The sequence below is a fragment of the Lepidochelys kempii genome, chromosome 11 (assembly GCF_965140265.1).
Source record: "Lepidochelys kempii isolate rLepKem1 chromosome 11, rLepKem1.hap2, whole genome shotgun sequence".
In the NCBI taxonomy this organism is placed as follows: Eukaryota; Metazoa; Chordata; order Testudines; family Cheloniidae; genus Lepidochelys; species Lepidochelys kempii.
Window position 1 is genome coordinate 56,954,253 of NC_133266.1, and position 21,204 is coordinate 56,975,456.

The 21,204-nt window shown below is 39.1% G+C and overlaps 2 protein-coding genes across 7 annotated transcripts in view; one reads left to right on the forward strand and one right to left on the reverse strand.

Moving 5' to 3' along the window:
• The window catches only part of LOC140895774 (MOB-like protein phocein), a 33,665-nt gene extending 29,119 nt beyond the window's left edge, over positions 1-4,546 (forward strand). For 3 of the 4 annotated variants that reach the window (XM_073306311.1, XM_073306309.1, XM_073306308.1), the window contains exon 8: positions 724-4,546. In XM_073306311.1, the coding sequence (XP_073162412.1) occupies positions 724-855 (132 nt within the window). In that variant the 3' untranslated portion in view covers positions 856-4,546. The remainder of the gene's footprint in view (positions 1-723) is intronic. The other variant, XM_073306312.1, reaches the window with a different exon arrangement.
• A 7,982-nt stretch (positions 4,547-12,528) lies between these two features.
• The window catches only part of RFTN2 (raftlin family member 2), a 53,177-nt gene continuing 44,501 nt past the window's right edge, over positions 12,529-21,204 (reverse strand). For 2 of the 3 annotated variants that reach the window (XM_073306313.1, XM_073306315.1), the window contains one exon: positions 12,529-16,861. In XM_073306313.1, coding sequence (XP_073162414.1) covers positions 16,592-16,861 — 270 coding nt within the window. In that variant the 3' untranslated portion in view covers positions 12,529-16,591. The remainder of the gene's footprint in view (positions 16,862-21,204) is intronic. The other variant, XM_073306314.1, reaches the window with a different exon arrangement.

Here is a 21,204-nt window from a genome sequence, read left to right on the forward strand (position 1 = left end):
GTTTGTGTATATCTTTCACATAGTAGTAGAGGAAACATTTTAACAGTTGAGAAGTCTGATGCTAAAGCCACAGACTCAACAGGGATCTCAGGGGCATATATGGTACTTGTAACTATTTTTTTTAACTGACTAGAGTCAGGAATGGAGGGCTTAGAGGTGTGAATGGTAGTAAAAACATGGGTAAGGACTAGCATGGGGAGGAGCACAGTGGGTGCAAATTCCACTGGAGCCTGTGGACTCTAGTAGCAGCTAAAGAATGGCTCAGCTCACTGTTTAGTTGGGGTGTATATGTGTGGTGGGGGAGGGATTTAATTACCACAGGTAGGCACCTATATACAGCTTTTGTTAGGGCTTTGCATAGTGAACCAGGATATAGTTGACACAGAATTGCTTATCTGATTTCATCCTCGTTATAGTGGGACTTGAATATTTTTAACACTGTGTGTTATGAAAATAAAGCTTAAATAGGTCCTTGTGTCCACTCTTATGAATATAAAAGTGGGAAATAAAACTATTTTACTAATGGATTCCTTGTGGTATTATTATTTAGTTGTAAACCACCCAATGTTCCTAAAACTTACAAAACCAAGGGGACAATTTATTTATGCTCCAGGATTTTTATGATAAATTTCCCACAATTCTGTTTGAAATATTCCCTTCTCTTATATGTCATAATGCATTTTATTTTATATTGGAATTTAAATATTTTTTTTCCATCCTCAGAATGAAACCTTTTTGTGTCACCGGTTCACTAAATTTGTGATGAAATATAATTTGATGTCCAAGGATAACCTGATTGTACCAATTTTGGAAGAGGAGGTGCAGAATTCAGTGTCTGGGGAAAGTGAGGCATGATGGGAATTGTGGTACAGAAAGCAACTGTACTGAACACACAATTGACATTATGTACTGTATATATCATTTTAGACACTTCAATCATGTATCCTTATTATAGCTTTGTTTAGTATACTTTTTGTATGCTGTGTGCATTGCCTTTTAATATGGGAAATACTTTAAGTTATTCATGAACTGTATAGTCATCAATGTGGCACTCATGGTTTTTAAATAAAATTAGTATTATCTGTTTATAATACCTGTTAATAAAATAATTACAGTTGTGTAAAATTGCTGCTAAACAATCATTGGATCACAATCCTCAAATGTGTCTGATTAAAAAGATAGGTGAGACTAAGGTTTCACACAAGCTATTTTCTAATGAAATAGCAATGTTAGCCTTAGTTCTGAGTTTAATACGTACCTTAAATTTAGAATCCTGCAGGAAGGTCCTTGTAATGTAGCTTATTCCTAATTTTAGCTCTTACTTTTTAAAAAATAACTCATTTGTTTCTAAGTTTTACTTCTACTTTTGGGCGTGAGTATATAGTATCAACTATTCTTGTATGTGTATATCCAAATATTAAACACAACTACAGTATTAGTAATACCAAAAGGATAACTTTACTATGCTACCAAAAGTATATTTTTGATCTAATGAGAGACAGTTGTGTACTTTCTGGACTTGCCTTTCTGTAACAGTAGAGGCCTGTATACATCATGGAAGTGATGTGTTGAGTCTTAAGGCAAGGAAAGATTATTTTTTCTTGTGAAAGTCCTCCACTTTCGTTCCTCCCTGACTTCTCAAAAGAATAGCAGTGGCTGAAAATAACTTTTCCTCTTGCCTGTAGTAAGGTACTTAGTGGTTTTATACCTGTGCATATCTATAGTAACTGCTTACAGATTATACCTCACAATGTTCATATTACACTACAGAACAATGTACTAGCATAGTCTTGTTTATAGTCTTAGCAAAAAAATTGAACTCTAGCCTTGCAATACTTTGATTCACGTTGAGAGTATGACTAACCGTGTGCTTTCATCCATTCACCTGGATTGTATCCACTGAGGTGAAGTGCATCCATAGTTGGAGTCGTTTGCAGATTTGCAATAACTCACAAGTTCCATGAGTGCTGCTTAATGGTGTTGAACTGTCCAGAATTTGATTAGAATTAAATGTTTTAAAGACTATTCTAGCAGACTTATTGTTAATGGTGTACATCAATGAAGAGAATCTAAAAGCACTAGCAGTGTTCTTTTATTAAATGGATCTTGCCTAGATAAAGTTAGTTTTGTGGCTTCTTCACATAGTAGAGACTTATATTGTCATGGGCCTGTTTATGTATTGAAACAGGTTAAAGTGTTGGCCTTAGTGGGCCAAGCCATTTATCTAAACTATACCTCCTCTTGAAGGTGTGTTTACCTGGGAATGAGAGCTAATTTATTTTTGAATAGTAATTTCTTCAAAATATACTGAACATGCCTTAAGTATTAAATACAAAATATTACAAGTCAAGTATACCCTAAGCAACTGTACCATCTGGATATAAAATGAGAACATGGAGAGAGAGAGGTTTTAAAGTGCTTATACAGTGCTGCCTTCCTGGGCAGATATTTTTGTGTGTTTTCATTTTTAAAATTGTATTTAATGGTCAGCAGGGTCACTGCATCAGATGCGCTCTTAGTGACTAGCTTTAGCTATTGTGTTTGTACACTTGAGGTTTATCTTATACAGGTCAGATGACTTGATTTGATATCTTGAAATTTGTACTGAGGGTAGAGGATTACACTTTGGAGGTAATAAGATGTATTTAGCTTTGTAACAATCTGCTGTTGCAAGATAGACCCTAGGACATTTCTGTTGTACAGCCACTTTGACAAACTTACATTGGCCTGGGACAGGCAAAAAGCTGGTGCTCTTCACTACTAAACATTTTTTGTAAAATTGAAGATAGTGGAATGGTGCTCAGAACTTCATTAACACCTTAAACTTCTCTCTTCCCCTTCTCTCATGCTTTGAGTTCTAGTAAAAGCCTCCAGTACTGTTAATCTTGTTTGTTCTCATTCACATAATTAATATGTCATACTGTAAAGTTGACTCACTGTACTATCTAAGCTGAATATAAACGGCCTCAGTGAAACACTGCTTATATTTTCCTTGCTACTGTTTAGTACTGTTTAAGTACTCAGACAGTGTACATACATGAACCTGAGTGGTACCACAAAACTTTAGTTAGCCTAAGCAAACCATTGATTTGGTTAGTAAATATTTTAATGGTTTCACTTACAAATTTGCATTCTACATAATAGGGAAATTGAGCTACATTTGACTTCTGAATTAAGTTTTAAAACCAAGTGGCTAAAATTAAAAAAAATTCTTTTTCCATACCAATATATTTTGCTAAATGATTCATTCTCCCCCCACCCCCCTTTCTTCCAAGAATACAGATAACTGGATATTTCATGCTTTGTAGAGTAAGTTCTGCGCTCTCTCATTTCTGGATACAAAATAGATTTTGAGCTCAAATAATATTCCTTGTTTAAGAATGTAGAAATGTTACTCTTCCCAGAGGCTGGGGCTAGAATTTGCATTTATGCCCTGTCTTGCTTCAGTAAAGAGCTAAATGATTCAAGAATACAAAGAAGGGTAAGGAAATTCCTTTCATAGACCACCTCCCTAGACATTATTAATACAAACATCTAAATAAGTGGCCTGATTATAAGCAAAGGACAGCTTTCAGTGTTTTTCCCTGAACGATCTGTCTCTTCTGATTCATGGTTTGATTTGTATTACTTAGCCACAGTAATTCTGCTTGTCAACATTAAACAGATACTAAGAGATTTTAATTCAAAATGTCATGCCAGTTTTCTGTTTGGACAAAACAAATCAGTATTGAAAATCAAAATTCCAGCTATCCCTTCCATGCTGTGGACTAAGCAGCTGGGAATTGTTAAAACGGCAACCTGAACTACTCTTTTGCTCAGAAGAGGAAATGTACCAAATATAAATAAAATAACTAGTGTTTGATAGAGTTTAGAAATCTAATCAAACTCCTGCTTTGTTTTATGCACCATAAAAATTGTTAAAGGGAAAAATTATAGCTTGATACGAGATCTCATCTCCTCCTCAGTCTGAGTGGCATAAACTACTGTGATCTAAGTAAGCCAAAACTTTCAGTTCTAGCCAAACATAATTAAGAAAAACTGATAGCTGAATTGGTGTAGTTGCCTCTAATACTAAGAAACTCCCAGTCCCAAATACAAAAAGGACCTCAACTTTACAAAGAAGCCACTAAAAATCTGGTTATGTATATCGCACCTGAACTGCGGGAGGTGTTGGGATTTTTTTTACACAGGAGGTATTCACAAATTGTAGTGAGAATGAATCAGTTATATCTATGTGATGGACACAGTAGACCATTATGTTTAGACTCGTACATGACCAGAAATTCTATATGTGGACAGGAAATAACTTAGGAATTGAAAATGTAAGATCTTTAGAAGTTTATGAACAGTCTAATTATATCCCAAACATCTACTTTTAATAGTTTTTAGTGTATTTCTGTTATGGTGTACAGACAAGGGACCCATTTGTAGCTCACACATGTAAAGTCAAATTCCTGTTTTGACACTGTGTAATCAAGTTAGTTACTTGACTTTTGTTTGGAGAATTAATCCATGTGCCAGTAAATAATTCCAGCTTGATTCTTAATACTATTTCAGTAATTTTGTAAATACTGTACTAGTTCAAATAAGAGAACATATGTTGTCTACCTGATAAAGATATAAATTACACATAAACTGGAGTATGAATATGAAAAATTAGTGACTTGCCAGTAGTCTTAGTCTTCCTGATTAAGTTTGTAAAGCAACAAGAACTGTCTCCCATATTGAGACAGATGCTGGTTCTAGTATTTATAAGGAGTGGGTATTATCTTAATGCAATTGTCCCTTTTGAAATCTATCACTTCATCCAAAACTATGAATTTAAAAGTATGTTTTTTCACTTTAGTGCATGGATGGCTTTAAGTCTCCTTACTTATACATGAATGAACATTAAAATGCAATAAGAAGCTATTTAAATGGGCCTAATAAATATTCTCAAAAGGTACTGCATATAGTAGTGCTAAGGGTGATTAATACACTGAAGATTTAGCTTCAGTCAAAGATCAGATTTGCTTGTACAGGCCCCACCTGAAAGAGAGAGGCAGGGTTTTGTGTTCTCAGGTGCTGGCAGCCAGAGTACCAGCCTTCTGACACATTTTCCTTCTATGGGATAAAGCTGTGCCTCTCAACCTCTGAAATGGAAATAAAATCTCACCGCTGCCTGAGTTTGACTTGGTTTATACTGTATTTTAATCTTGTGTTTCAATGAAGGTTTAGTCAGAGAGACAGTTCCAACTTTAACTTAACCCTTTTGGGGGGAGGGAAGTACATTTTTAGGTAGAGATGTGTGAATCCTAAGTATAGTTCAATTCCCATAAAATCTTTAAGAAAAAAAAATACAAAATATATGCAATGTTCATTGGTTATGGGGAGATGAGGAAAAATGGAGAAATCCATAACAGAAAATACTAAATAGAAACAGTGACAAGAAATAACGTGGATGGCAGATGAAAAGAGCAGCGAGGAAGGGAGCATTTGAGACAGATCCATTCTCACCGGAATTCTAATTTGGAGAGTAGAATACATCTTGAGAATGTGTGATTGACTGCACCTGTATGACAACATTTGTGACCAGGAAGGAATGTTAAGTGTAATTTAAATAATCCAGTTTATTATTTCATGAAATGAAAAACATGTAGACTTTGCTGATTCTGAAAATACATTGACACAAAATTTGTCTCATTCAAGGTTGTAAAAATATACTCCTAAAGTTGAGTTCCTACATCCTTACTAAGGCACTTGAATAAATTGCCTCATGTTTAAAAAGTGATCAGCACTCTATCACTCTTATTCACTGAGGGGAGTTGTTGGTTGCTTAGTAATTTTGATCCCACTGTTTAGGCATCTAGCTTTTTGAAAGGGCCCATATTAATAGTCATTGCTGTCTTTAAGCTCTTTTTGGTGAAGTATGGTGCATTTTATGGGTTAAATGTTCAAAGCTATTCTTTTGTATACATGTAAAGCCATTTGTATGCACAAATCAAGTAGTCACACATTTAACTATACAATTCACAAATGCTAAATTGAGACCTACCTATATAATCACATACATATGTAAAATCTGCTAGAGCAATTTGGAAGGCACTTTTGAAAACTTGTCTCTTAACGTCAGCTGATTACTCTTTGAAAAAAGTTTGTTTTAAATAATGATGTGTGAATTAAGTTATGAAAACTTGCACAGGGACATCACAGAGTCCTATTTCTGCTAGTATAATGCACAGACACCTGCAGTGTAAGGTGCCTACCGCCTAGCAATATGCTTCAGCCCTGAACTGGTGGGGGTCATCTCATACAATGAGAAGATAATCCATGTGCATTCAATCCTTGCATTTCTTCTGAAACTGCCAAAAAGGTTGCCAAATAGTTCCACCTTTGGCACTTGTTTTATTTTGTGGCTCATTAATTGGGAGCTGCCATATTAAGCAATATTATGCTATACAGTACCTTTCACCCAAAAATCTCAAGAGACCACGTGAAGGAAAATGAAGCTCCAGTGAGTTTTCTTGCTTTGCTGTCTCCCTCGCTCACCTGATGTCTAGACTAAGACCTGGATTCATACAGAGTTGCTGTCACTAGGTTTATTTCCTTTAGTACTGACTTAAATTCATCATGGTTCTGGAGTTCATTAGGTCATTGTGGGTCTAAGTATATTGTTCCCAATGAGGGCTCAAGGCCGGCTGCTGAAGCTTTCAAGTCCCTCTTTTCTAAGTGTGTCTTCTATGTTCATGCCTCCAGGATTTCTTGGGAAGAAAGTCTTACCCAGAAATGCTACTGCTGCATTAACTTGAGGGAAAATTGGGAGAATCTTTGGGTTTTGGAACCTTCTAGAATTTCAGGGATTGCTGACAACCATTTCCCATTCCTCCCTAGAGATTTCTTCAAAGGCTGAGTATACAGGGGGTGGTAAATTTTGTGTCTTTGTGTTGGATAGGAGATATCCCTTGGCTTTACCCCACTCACCTTCTCTCTGACTGGATTTCACTGGTTTTACCACTTTTCTCACATGCCTGGCAGAAAGAACCTCTCCTGCGTCTCAAGTTTGGGGTTATGATCTGAAGTTGAGAGTTTGGGAGTAGTCAGAGCTTGTGGAAGGAAATGAGGATCGGGAGTGATTTTTGCCTTTTTTCCCTTTTGGTGGGAGAATGATTGTTCCTGCAGGAGAAGGGGGTCTCTTTTTTGATGGCAGCTCCCCTTGAGGTGATATCCCATGCAGCATGTCTTTAGCACAGTCCTTCCTCAACAGCGTACAAATAATGGGAGGGAAGGGCAGGGGAACATTTGTAAAAAGGAGGAGAGTCTAAAACGGTGCCTGATGCCTTGTTAAGTTACTTGGTTACCCAGTTGGGAAGCTGAAATGGGAGCCTGCAGCTCTTTGGCAGTAGTCTGGATGGAGTTTCTCTGGAAAGTCATTGATCGGTGATGTTGGTTCAGTTGTTGTGTCCCAAAAGCTGCAGAGGACGGACTTAACCTCATGGACATGTTTCTTGAGGCAGTGTGGCTAGTGGGAAAGTCTGAACAGGCTGTCTAGACTCAGACTCTTCCCTTGACTGAGGTCTTGCAATCTTGGGGTAATCACAGCAGACTCCTCCTGTGTGTGAGAGAGCCTGTCTCCACACAGGTGGAGCAGCTCCTGGCCTTTGGCTTGCTCCACCCATTGGAGAGGAGTACAGCTGGTGGTCCTGTTCAGGGAACAAAGTCCTGGACTCATCTAGTCTGACCTCCTGCACATTGCAGGCCAGAGAACCTCACCCAGCCACTCCTGTAATAAACCCCTAACCTCTGGCTGAATTACTGAAGTCCTCAAATCATGGTTTTAAGACTTCAAGTTACAGAGAATTCATCATTTACACTAGTTTATTTAATTATGCTAGATTAGGGTCTCTGCTAATCTGACCTGAGGGAAAATTCCTTCCCAACCCAAATATGATGATTAGTTAGATCCTGAGCATGTGGGCAAGACCCTCCAGGCAGATATGTGGAAAAGAATTATCTGTAGTAACTCCCTGTGTAGTGTCCCATCTCTAGCAGCTGGGGATTTTTGCTACTGGCAGTTGGCAATGGGCCACATGCCATCATAAGCAGACCCATCATACCACCCCCACCATAAACTTTTCAAGCTCAGTTCTGAAGCCAATTAGGTTTTTTGCCCCTTCTGCTCTCCCTGGAAGGCTGTTCCAGAACTTCACTCCTCTGAACGGTTAAAAACAGTCACCTAATTTTGAGCCTAAACTTGTTGACGGCCAGTTTATAGCCCTAGAATTGTCAGTCCCCTAAGGAAAAGGTGAGAGAATGATGAAAGCTGTTGTCACTATTCCCCCAAATGAGCCATTAAAGCTAGGATTGCACTGGATAAGGCAGCAATGCTGAGCTGTTGCTATGGCCACACTGCTGGAGGCAGGGAAGCTGGAGGAAGAGTGGAAAGGGCCTGGCCAAACCTTGAGCCTCAGGGACATGTCTAAGTGGCCTCTGGCATTTTCAAGGACAGGTGCAACCCAATCTCTTGGAGTAGGCTAGGGGTCAGGATTCAGAATGAGGTTGCACCTGGTTGTTGGCTTATAGAACCAGAAAATTGAAAAAAGAAATTAATTAGTTTTTGAAGTCCTCACTTAGATCCTGTTTCAATTATAAAAACATAAGTCAACTGTGAGTCTAAAAGTAGTCAAGCTTGTGACACATTATTGGTAAACAGAGTCAGACTGATAAACACTTCTATCTGTGTTCATTAGCAGTGTAAACTCTTTGTTACAGAGGTATCAATATGCCCTGGTCACAGAAGCCAAAATGTCATTTTACAGCTGTCTGATTTGTCATTCCTCAGCATTGACTGCCTCAGATATTGCTGCAATAGGGAAGATTTGCCATAGGCAATGTCTATTTAATCTCAATTCCCAACATGCCCGAGTTACTATGTAATTGTACCCTAGAATGAAGTTAAATAAAAGGTCTAGTCATCAGCTGCTTAAAATGCCTGCCTGCTGGCAAGTTTTCAGTAGTAGCTAGCCTATTCAGTATAGCAACAGTGCCAAAAGCTTCACAAGACCTTCATTCTTCATTGGCTCTTCTTTAACAGTCTAATGTTAACCTGAGGGGGGCCCAAATTGCAGGTCTCAAACCAAAGCTTACCAGGATGCTGTCATGTCCTCAACCTGGTCCTTTCGCGACTCATGGGGCCCCTGTTCAAACTGCTGGCCACGTGCTCCCTCCTGTATCTTTCCTGGAAGACAGCTTTCCTGGTCGCCATTACATAGGTCTTCCACAAGGATAAGGTGCAACTCTGACCGCACCTGGCCTTTCTCCCCAAGGTGGTGTTGGCCTTTCACACCAGCCAGGATATTTTCCTGCCAGTTTTTTACCCTAAACCTCATGCTACTCCCAGGAAAAGCGAATGCATTCCCTCAATGTCCACAGGGCTCTGGCTTCCTACATCAAGTGCACTAAGCCATTCAGGAAATCGACCCAGCTCTTCATTGCAGTGGCGGACTGGATGAAGGGCCTCCCCATCTCCTCTCAAAGAATTTTCTCCTGGATCAAGTCCTGCATCTGTGCTTGCTATGAGCTGGCGGGTGTGATGACCCCAGCTGTCACCGCACACTCCACTAGGGCCCAGGCCTCATCAGTGGTGTTCCTGGCCCAGGTACCGATCCAGGAAATCTGCAGGGCAGCGACTTGGTCCTCGCACTACACCATCGTCTGGCACGCCAGAGACAATGAAGCTTTCGGTAGAGCGGTACTCCAGTCAACGTTCCTTCACTCCAACCCCACCACCTAGGTAAGGCTTGGGAGTCACCTAATTGGAATCGATATGAACAAGCACTTGAAGAAGAAAAAGCGGTTACTCACCTTTGTAACTGTTGTTCTTCGAGATGTGTTGCTCATATCCATTCCAAACCTGCCCCTCTTCCCCTCTGTCGGAGTAGCTGGCAAGGAGGAACTGAGGGGGCGCTGGGTCAGCAGGGTCATATATTGAGCGTCATGCAGGCACCACTCCAGGGAGCTCCAAGCAAACCCGACAGATGCTGCTAGGGGAAAATCTTTCCAACGGCCGTGCACATGGCGCATGCACACACCTAATTGGAATCGGTGAGAGCAAGCACTCGAAGAAATAAAAGTTTTAAACAGCAAATTTTCTTACCAATACCAGCTCAATTATTGAAAATTGAAGAGGAAGTAAGCAGGAGGGGAGAAAAGATACACAGTGTCCATTAGATACTCTGGCACAGAACCAGGGAGAATTTTGAATACAATGAAGGCAATTTTGAATTAATGGGCCAAATTCAGAGGTGAATGTAAGGATGTTAAAATTAATGTAAGTGACTTACAGCAGCCTAGACGGGCAATGCTGAGGTGGAAATTACATACCACCTCTGAATTTGGTCCAGTACCTTACAACTTTAGGTCTTTAAGTGGGACACTGCCAGATTATTGAGGTTCCAAGTTTGTTTTGTTTAAAAACTGGGGCCTGAGGGTTACAAAAGCTAACAAATGTTGTTATGAAAACTTGTCTTAGAACATTTGTCATGCAGTACTGGAAGCCCAAATACAACAGCATTATGCTATTCAAACAGGAAAAGGAGTGACTCTAAACATTGATAATGTCTTCCAATACCTCACTGAGCAATTTTATTTCAAGGTGTGTCTGTCTTAATATTTGGACATCTCTTTGCTGTGCTTTGAACATGATGGACAGCAGGAAGCAGCTGGGAGGAACTAAATATAGCCACTGAACTTCCAGTGATTTGGACCCAACACAAATCTCAGCAGAACCCCACTAGGCACTTTCCCCCAGTGCTATCCTTTGACTTTATTATTAATTTATCTTTAATGGTTTTTCAGACTGTTCAATTTTGGTGCCAGTGCTCAGGGAGAACCCACATGAATTCATATTCCAACCAAAATTTCATGGGACAGTGTGCTTTACTAAAAGTTAAAAATATAACAGCTACTTTATTATTTTTGTCCACTAAGTCTCCCATCCTGCAATGAGCTATAAAACTCATTGCTGTATCAGGGCCTAATTTTGTAATTTTATCAAAAATAGCAATCGAGTTTGGTGCAGTTTTTCTTGATAAACCTGTGCAGATTGCTCATAGTTTATTATCTTCTCAACTTGTACATTCTCTCGCTAACATTTCTTCTACCATCTTGCTAAGAATAAAAGATAGATTTACCAGAAGTAATTACTGGGACCATTCCTTTCCTCCCTTTTCTGAATATAAGTACCATATTTTTTCCAGGCCTATTTCTCCTACAGCTTCAAAAAGAATTATCAGTTTGATAAATTCTTTAGTCAATTCCATTTTGCCCTAGGAGGCATGTTATCAAAATCTGCTGATAGGTCTATCATTTTCTAAGCATTCCTGTTAGCTACCTTTTTTCACTAGTTATTCAGAATGTTTTAATTACTCCCAAATTGTCTGTGCTACTTTATATTTGGTCAAAAATAGATTTGAAAAAAGCAGCTCAGTAGCTCACCTGAACGAAGACCATAAACTCATTTTGTAATGGCTACCAAACAGCAGTAACTTTGGGTTGCTGCCGAACTGGCAATTTGGGGCCCAATTCTGCAAGGTGCTGAGTGACCTAATGTGACTGTAGTGGGAGTTGAGGGTGTGCAGAACTTTGCAGGGCAGTATTCTGAGAGGTGAAAGGCTTCGTATCTTATTACCCATCCCCATCTCAGCTGCTTTTCTTCAATCTGGACACCGGATAAGTTACTGCTTTGTTTTAAGGAACAATTTCTATCCTTCAGGCTGTGCTCTACTCTAGATCTTTTAGTCTGTATTTTATCTCCTTTAGATGAATACCACCAGTTCTGGTGACTAACTGTATTTACGTTTCTGATGTTGTTTTGTAGGGTCATCCTTTGAAAGTTCCATCTCTCTTAAGTGACCTCAAGCCTGTGGCAGGAATTTATAGGCAGACGGGGAAGAATTACGAAAGCCCTTACACTCACTGGTTATGTGGCAAAAGAAAATAAAAAGTCCTAGTATACAAGATGAGTGTTCTGAGAAAATCACGCCTGAGTTAAATAGTCTGTATACCGGGCCTCCTGCAGGGGGGAGAAGAAACTCATCTATCGTCTATTAAATGAGTGAAATACAAAAGTGCTGGGCGTCAGCACAGCTGTAGAATAGGGTTATGGGCGATGGCCTACAGCTTTACTATGTGTCAAAGGGGTTTATAGGGTTGGGAAAGGCTTCACAGAAGCTGGTAAGATATTAAAGCTGGATTATCACTAGTATCTAAGGGACAAAGACTGAGCTACAGTTAAAGCTTGCAGGAAGGAGGAGGGAATTAAACAGAGGTGATCAGATTTTATTTGTCCTGACTTTAGAGGTGTCGCTTGTCTCTCAATTAACAAACAAAACCTGTTTTTCTAAAAGTGGGGATGTGCTAAAAAACACACTCTCTGCACAAACCCCACTTACCTTCTGAAAGATCCCTTTTCCCCGACATGCAAGTGGTGTGAATCTAGCATAAACTCTGTTCAGAGTACGGAAAAATCCTCCAGTTTATGCACATGGGCAAGATAATTCTTTATTTGCATTGCTTATCTGAGATTCCAACAGCTGATCTCAGAGAAAAATTAGTTCTAAACTAGTGTATGTTATGTTAGCTTTTGTTCTTTTTTGGAGGTGAACGTATTTAACTTTACCCAGAAAGATTAATTGTGCTTAATTTAATACTCTTCAATGATAACATGTTACTTGAGGTTGCAGTTAAGTTTTATGTTCTCTAGGATTTATTTCCATTAAACTATCCCACACAGGAATACAAGTTAGCCCTTTTCCCCCAAAAGTAGGTGGACTGGAGCTTTTATAACTTGGAAAAAGCTTTAAGTTTGCATGTTACCAAATTCTTGGTATATTGTAATGATACATTTGCCTATTTCCTGTGTGTATTTAGCTGCTTCTTCAGATTTGACTGGTATACTCTAAGTATTTATTGTATATTAACTATCTTTTAATGTCATTTGTTTTTCTGGTTACAAAGTCAAGCACTCAACATAAATCTGGCATTTCCTAGCTTTTAAGTTTCCCCTTGTGTACTGATTGAAGCAGGGGTCCTGCAGAAAAAACAGCATGTGATAATACAATTAAAGACTTTACCATAACACAACATAACACAAGAATTAGGGGTCACCAAATGAAATTAGTAGGCAGCAGGTTTAAAACAAATAAAAGGAAGTATTTCTTCACATAGCGCCCAGTCAACCTGTGGAACTCCTTGCCAGAAGATGTTGTGAAGGCCAAGACCATAACAGGGTTCAAAAAAGAATCACCATAATTAATAGGCACCAGGGAGCCAAATGAAGGTTGCATTGGCAGCCCTAAAACTGGCATCTCCTAACCTGCAAGTGCTAGGCTTTGCAACCCAAACTATTTTTTAATGTAGCTTTTTTAAAGGAAAAAAGTAAAAACATTTTATGTACAACTGTAAGAACTTACACCCCCCATTCCTGCATCATTATGATAATTTGAACCCCAAACTTTCAGCAATGCAAAACAAACTACCACCTGAGCTACAGGACTAACTACATTAGCTGGCTGCAGAAGAAGGCTATTATCCTAGAGGAGGAGTGGAACTATGTGCTGGATCCCTGGAGGTGGTTGAGGAGCCTGACTTATGGTATGTTTTCACTACTCGCCGGATTGGCGGGCAGCGATGGATCCAGCGGGGATCAATTTATCATATCTAGTCTAGTCTAGACACGATAAATTGATTCCCAAGTGCTCTCCCGTTGACTCCTGTACTCCACCGCGGAGAGAAGCGTAGGCAGAGTCAACGGGGGCGCAGCAGCAGTCGACTCACCGTGGTGAAGACACCATGGTAAGTCGATCTAAGTATGTCGACTTCAGCTCCGTTATTCACATAGCTGAAGTTGCGTAACTTAGATTGATCCCCCCCCGCCCACCTCAGTGTAGACCAGGGCTTAGATTTCTCTGTCCCCTCCACTTTGGGAGGTGTAGCAAGCTCCCCAGAAATGGATGAGATGCTGGGTCTGTTTGGCTGAGGGCATGGGGGAAGCCCCATCTAAGCTCTTCCCCCAAACCCCACTGCTATAGCTACTCTGGCAGTTCCCAGTGTACCCAGTTGTGTGCGCTGCTGTGGGATGGACTTGGCTCTTAAAACTTTCGAATTCAGTTATTATTTTGACACGCTGCCAGCATTTTCCTGAGGAATTCAAGAGCAAGAAGGGAAATGGCAATTTTAAACCATTTATAACTCCGCCAAACCTGAATGGAATTTCATGGGACAAGTAAAAGGCACATCTCTAATCCAAGCATTTGGCTCTGCCAAATTTAAATACCTAGAGGTGTTACAGTTTCTCAGAACACCTGAACAAACCGGCAAGAATCTTCTACAATAGAAAAGCTGTTAGGCAGCTTACATGGAGGGGTTGTTACCAGCTCCCATTACAATAACTTTATTATCTGACGTGTGCTATTTCTTGGATTTTCTGGAAACAAACAAACAAACAAACAAACAAACCACCTCACGGAATTGAATTGAACTGAAATAGCACTAAACCTTTCCCTGATTCAGTGTTGCTCATTACACAGTAATAACAAACATGTTCTCCCCACTCTGCTGGCCCCTGAGGATCCCAGTATCATTCTGTCTGTACACTGTGAATTCCGCTCTCCTACCAGTCTAGGCCAAAAGTCCCTTTGCAGTCTGTTAATGCTGTTCTCTCCATTGCTGATCTCCACTATGGCAATAGAACACAGTGGCCTTCTTTGAAGTACAAATATTTACTGGAATAAAGGCACTTCAATGGGGAGGTATATGGGATCATACAAGAGGGGGATTTTACCTAATACATCGTGTGCGCAAAGTGGTTAAAGAAAGAGAAGGGTCAGTTAAGTGAGGCCTTCCTTCCATCCAGCTGTAGTAAAAAGACCCTGATTGTCATTTAATTACATTTCCTTAGTACTGTGCCATTCTTATTTTGGCCAAATCTGTTTCCATCAGTTTAATAGGATCAATCACTAATTTCAGTTAAACAAATGCCTTGTGAAGGTGCATGTCACAGCTTGTGCTTATAATGTCCATAACAGTGTTTGAATAATGCAAGTTTTAGTTGCACTCAATCACCTTTATCATCAGCACAGACATTTTTCTTTAGCTTCCCCCATTCTCAACACTTTTCTCATTTAAAATTTTTGCATTCTCTATTAGGGATCTGGGGCAAAAAATGGGGATTTGGTCCTGCTTTGACCAGGGGGTTGGACTAGATGACCTCCTGAGGTCCCTTCCAACCCTGATATTCTATGATTCTAATTAAATGGCAACTTTCTATAGGCAATGACTGAATTACAATACCAGCCTAAAGAGCCCAACATTGATCAGAATAAAGGATGAAAGGATGTTAATTTATTTTTATACTAATGACTTGGTTCCAGAGGTTTTTAATAAACTAAATGGCTGATCAAATTAGGCAGTGACTGAATCAAGTATTATTGCAATATAGCTGCAGAAAATCATTATTAACACCTCTTCCAACACACCTACATCAATGTTAGGGTCTTTTAGTACTCAAGCCTCTTGAGCTACTCTCCTTGAGGATGCTGATCTATAATAGTTTTCATAATTACCTCTGCAAGCAAGACTCTTCCAGCCAGGAACTTTATGAACAGGTGAATACATTTTACACACACTGATTAGGTATTCAGTTGAGACATAGCTTTTATATTTTCATATATGAGCCAAGGGGTCAAATTTTGCCTCTCCACATGACTGCCCCCAAAACAGAGCTATATACACGCAGCATTACTGTGCATCCATAATCTTACTGGTAGCACTCTCTGCATAGCCTTCCAAATGACCTGTTTCTATTAACTGGCAAGGTAATACTTAGTTGTGCTGACTATGCCCTGGGAGGTCCTTTGTCTTAGCTTTGGATTGTCCCTGACAGCTCCTTTATTTTAGATGGAACTGAATAAGGGCAGAAAACATCCACCCCACACACTCCCATTGCCCTTGGTTTTAACGGTGTGCACACATGCAAGCTGGAATGTGGCTTTGTGTGTTAGGTACATCCTGCTATAGTACTCTCATTGAGACTGAAAGTGCAGCACTGAAATTTCTAGGTTTAACAGGTTCTGGATTTAGGCAAGGCAAATAAACTGAAAATTGCAATTAAAACTTAAAAGGACAGTCAAGTATTTTATAGTTAACTTTTTAAAATCCTCTAACATTTGTGATACTCTTTTAGAAAAATACCATTTCCCTCTACTTGTGGAAAGCATTGTTTTCCCACTCCACTGTCTCTTAGACCACAAGCCATAACTGATCTGCCAGGTTTTCTTCCCTGTTGTTTATAAGCATCATTGAGAATATCACCAGTGAAGTTAGCAGAGTTCTAGAAATGCAATGTTCCATTAAGAACAGACATAAACCCACGGTATTTTACAGTAGTAGTATTATTTGCTAACAGTATAACTCTAGAAAGAAGCAAAAGATATATAAACATGAGTCTGGGAAAACCAAAGGATTATACAAATGCATATAAAGTAATGTAGTAAATTCAGTCTTTACATTTGTTTTAATTATTTACAGTTCCCTCCAATACAAGTTACTTACTTGGTCACATACATGTGACCTGAGTGGCTCCATCTTCCTGCTCGAACTGTCCATCATCCAGTTCCCTTAACACACTATCGCTGCTATTGAATCCTGAGAAGCTTTCATATGGGGCAGATCCCTCCTTGCTCCAACATGGTTTAAAAGGAGACAGATGAAACTCATCAGGTGGATGCCCACTTTCTGCAGGGCGAGATGTAGCTGTGTCTAATCCAATACTTCTGCTAGAGACTTTGCCTTTCTCATCACTTCTGAGCTGCCTTGTGGATTTCTTCTGAAACACAAGAGATGTTTGAGCATTGAGTTAAATAGAACAGGCAAAAAACTGAGTTAGAACCTGGATTTCGGAATGAACAGCTAAAAGGATTAAAAAGGTTCCACACCAAAAAGGTATGAATTTAATTTAAGGAGTAGTTACAGAGGAGATTTATGTGACACCACAGGAATTTTTTGTTCCAGAATATAGCTGCCCTACATTACAAACTCCTTTGGAGTATAGAAATGAGAAATAAATATAAAGAATAAAACTTAAGAAATAATTTATTCAGTTTGAGAAAGAAGAAAGTAATTGCCTCAGATCAAAAGGCAAGCAAAGACACTGTACAGGACCAAGGTTAGAGCAAGCACACGGACCCATGTTAACAGAAAGTAGCTGTTATATTATTTATCACTTATATAGCACTTTACAGATTCAGAGCCATTTACAAACATTAACCAACTATTTCTCATTTCACCCCTTTGAATAGGCATAATTATTTCTATTTTGTAGTTGAGAAAACTGAGGCACGGATAGGTTAAATGAGTTGACCAAGATCACACAAAGTCAGTGTCAGAGCAAAGATGAGAACACAGGAGTTCCTGACCCCTTGTGCCATTCTCAAACCATTAGACAGAATTAATTCTCTCCTATACAGTTTGAACTGCACCCCTTTTTCCTGCACCCCTTCTGAAACTATTAAAAAATGTCCCTTTTGGCTAAAGGAAAGGGATGTGGAGGTGAGTGATACATGACAGACTGTGAATTAAGACGAAAGGGAAGTAGTGGCCCCTGGAGAAAGAGAAGGGAAATAGGTTTTGTTTGGCTGCCTCAGTGAGGCGGTGGCGAGGCCTGCACGAAAGGAAGGAAAAAAGTAAAATAAAACTTTGTGTATGGGTCAGTGTCAGAGCTTTATCATTCAAGGTTGCTTTTCTGACTTAGCTGCACCACCCTCTGAACCATTTGCCGAGGGAAACAAATGTTATAACTCTGATTAGACAAAAAACATTAAAATAATATGGCCCTGTAATCCAAGAGGCCATTGAAATATTACACCTCTTCTGGTAAAGTAAGGAAATCATGGGCCAGACAAAACTCTACCATCCCATCATAAAGCCTGAAGTGGGGGAGAGAGGAAATGGACAGTTCCTAATTAATGCTTTCTTCAGAGTGGGGGGGAGGGGGCCTGTGGAGCCACAGGACAAGTTTGGGGCATTTTCCCCAAAACCGTGCAGATGCTTGCTGCTGAGAAAAGTAAGCTGCATATACCAGCCGCTATCTGGGGTTGGGCTTCCACACCCTTTGCAGTAGAAGGGAGGACAGGGGCTGATATTTACAGTGTTGCCAACTCTCATGACTTTTACTATGAATGCTGTGATATTTGGTGTTTTTCTTAAAGCCCCTGCTGCTAGAATCATGTTATTACCTGGTAATCTCAACTTTCTTAGAAAACAAAAATAAAGTGCATTTCTAGCCCTTATAGTTGCAGAGAAAAGCTTAAAACTTGTGAACCCTAAAGACTCCAATATGAGAAAGCAAATAAAAAGAACCTCAAAATTACTGATTTTAAAATTTCATGATTTTTAAGCCAATCTCATGGTTTCTGGAGCTTGACTCATTATATTTAAATGATGGAATAGGCAATACTAAGGCTGTTTATTTACTTTGTGTCATTCAGCCAGTTTAAACACTGAAGTAACCTAGTCAGTTTCACTTTCTGACTGTCAAGGGCTATATTGTGCTGGAATGTTGAGCTGCAAATGCTTTAGGGGGATGTTTAGACCCAAACAAAAAAACTGTTTCCATCAGAATTTTATTTTTAAACAACAGACAATTCTCTTGTTTTCATAAAGCCTACATTTTGGGCCTAAAGAGGTTTCTTGAAAAACTACAGCTTCAACATAATGCAAACTTCACAACAGCCATCAGAAAAAAGACATAGGAATAAAATATAAGTCAAAGTGTAATCCTCAGCACCATGGAGGTCACCTAGGTCTCTCTAAGCAAAAAGAAACATTAATTTGCCAGTGTTTAATACCTCACGTATATCAGATTATAACTAGCCCATGCAAGGATCACCTTAATGAGAATTTATTCATGAAGGGTTTCTAGGGCAGAGGTTAAAAATGGAGAATGCTTCAGATCTCAGTAACTGAGTTTATACCTGAAATCTATCTGCATAGTACACAGCTTGAGAGACAGATTACATTAGTCAGGCAGAATTAGTAAACATATGGATTTCATCCCTTAAATGGAGGTATATAGAGTTAAGAATTGTTTGGTTGCTAATCCATGGTCATTTTGTTGAAATGATTTATCCTTTATGACATTTTGTCTCTTTAGTCAAGTTTAAGATTTAGACAAAAATCAGGTTATAAATGGAAAAAACAGGAAAAGTTTAGAAAATGCTATTCAGCTCCAGACTGAACCACTTACTCATTCCACACTGAAATGACCTCAGTGCATTGAGATTTCCTGCTAGAGAAACAAAACATTCATCAGTGCTAGAAGGGGCATGTGTATTTAGATACTGAGTTCTTTTATGTTTTAAATACACTGGTCCCATATGAGAATAGGTAGATACACATCAACTATTCCTTATTTACAGACTTCCTGTACATTAATATTTAAGCCAAGGCATTCAGATTACAATGAAATAAAAGAATGGCTACAGCACACCCTCTCCTTATGGTTCTTTAACTCAAAGGATGTAAAGGTCATCTAACTGCTGATTGTCACAAGATTAGGTGATGCAGAGAATTTAAACGGGTGGGTACAAATGTCTCCTGTCTTGAACTTCAAGCACGTTTACAAGATTGATCAGTCACTCAGATGGATTATTTTTAACAAACTATATAGTTTACTTGGCTTGTAAACCTCTCACAGTGGGAACCTGTCTTAATTGTTCTATAATTGACCATGAGCAGCTATGTTGCTTTATAGGTCATGGTGAAGATAATAATAATAATTAACAGTAGTGTGTGTGGTGTATTACAGATATACAGGAAGACAAGGTCCTTGAGAGATTATTTACAATCCAAATTATACAGAATGCAGAAAAAAAAACACAGGGAAAGGAAAAGTTCAGAAAAGTCACATAGTTTGGTTTGTTAACAACTAACACTGATTTGGAACAAACAAGATGTCCTTTTAAAAAATTTAATGAGATAAATTATTAAGAGTTTAATGTCAGGCATGAGAAGAGTAAATAACAGGATTTGAAGAGTATAACTGAGGATGTTTGGCGTACTGGAGGAAGGAAACTGTTCCAGACAAAGGGGCAGTGTGAAAAAAGTTGCAAAGCAACAAGCTGGAGACTAAAGACAAAGGGTGCATTAAAACCTGAGGTGCTGGCAAAAACTAAGAGGAGGAATATGTTGAAGCCTATTGAGATGTAGGCAAGGGCGACAGCATACAGAGTCTTGAAGGCAAGGAGTTCATACTTTGAGTAAAGAGACAAGAAAGCAGTGAAAGGATTAAAAAAATGCAAGTATGTAGATGAAGAGAATGTGACATTATTGGAGATAACAATTTGAGCTGTATATATTTATTTAAGTGGAAAGGGAGGGACAAGAGGCAGGGTGCTTTTGTATCAACAGTTTTAGGTAATGATTTTTAGTTTCATACAGAAGCAAACTAGGATTTGAAATCAGGGAATAAAGAGTGATAGAATGAGCCTTAACTATAGAAAGTTAGATGCAGGTTTCTGGAGGATATTAGCAGTTGTCTCAGTAATAGGTTGCATTGTGGTTTTTTAGTTTAGTTTAGTTTTTCCCCTTCTTGACTGGTTTGCATTTTATTTCAATTTTTCTGTAGCAATGCAGTTAGTTAATAAGTGAAGCAGTACATGGATGAAAACAATATCTTGTATATAGCCTAAAAGCTATTATTTAGACTGAAATATTGTTTCCAGAGTTAATCACTTCTCTGGTTGGATATCCTGTAGCTTGTTCCATCAAGAACTTTGGAAAGCCTTTCAGTGCACTGCAACCATACAAATTCTGCTGGTATTCCACATCAAAAAGAAAACTTCATTCTGATCTCAAAACTCATTGAGAAGAATATGCAAGTGATAACATAATCTTTAGGTGAGCTGTGTGACAGGACCTGTTACCACATGAAAAAAATGTGTTAACAATAAAAGACCTAAAAGTAGCCCCTGCAGCAGCTGAAGTTCAGCTGCTCCCTGTTCCATTTGGGAAACTCCCTCCTTGTAGCAGCACTATAAAAGGCACATTGAGCATTATACAGCTGGTGGTAATAATCACATGCTGTCAAGGGCCAGAGTTGCACCAGCAGTTGCAGATATGGAGTGCAGTAAATTCTGGCATCCACACAGCCCCAGCAGGGAAGGCAGGACA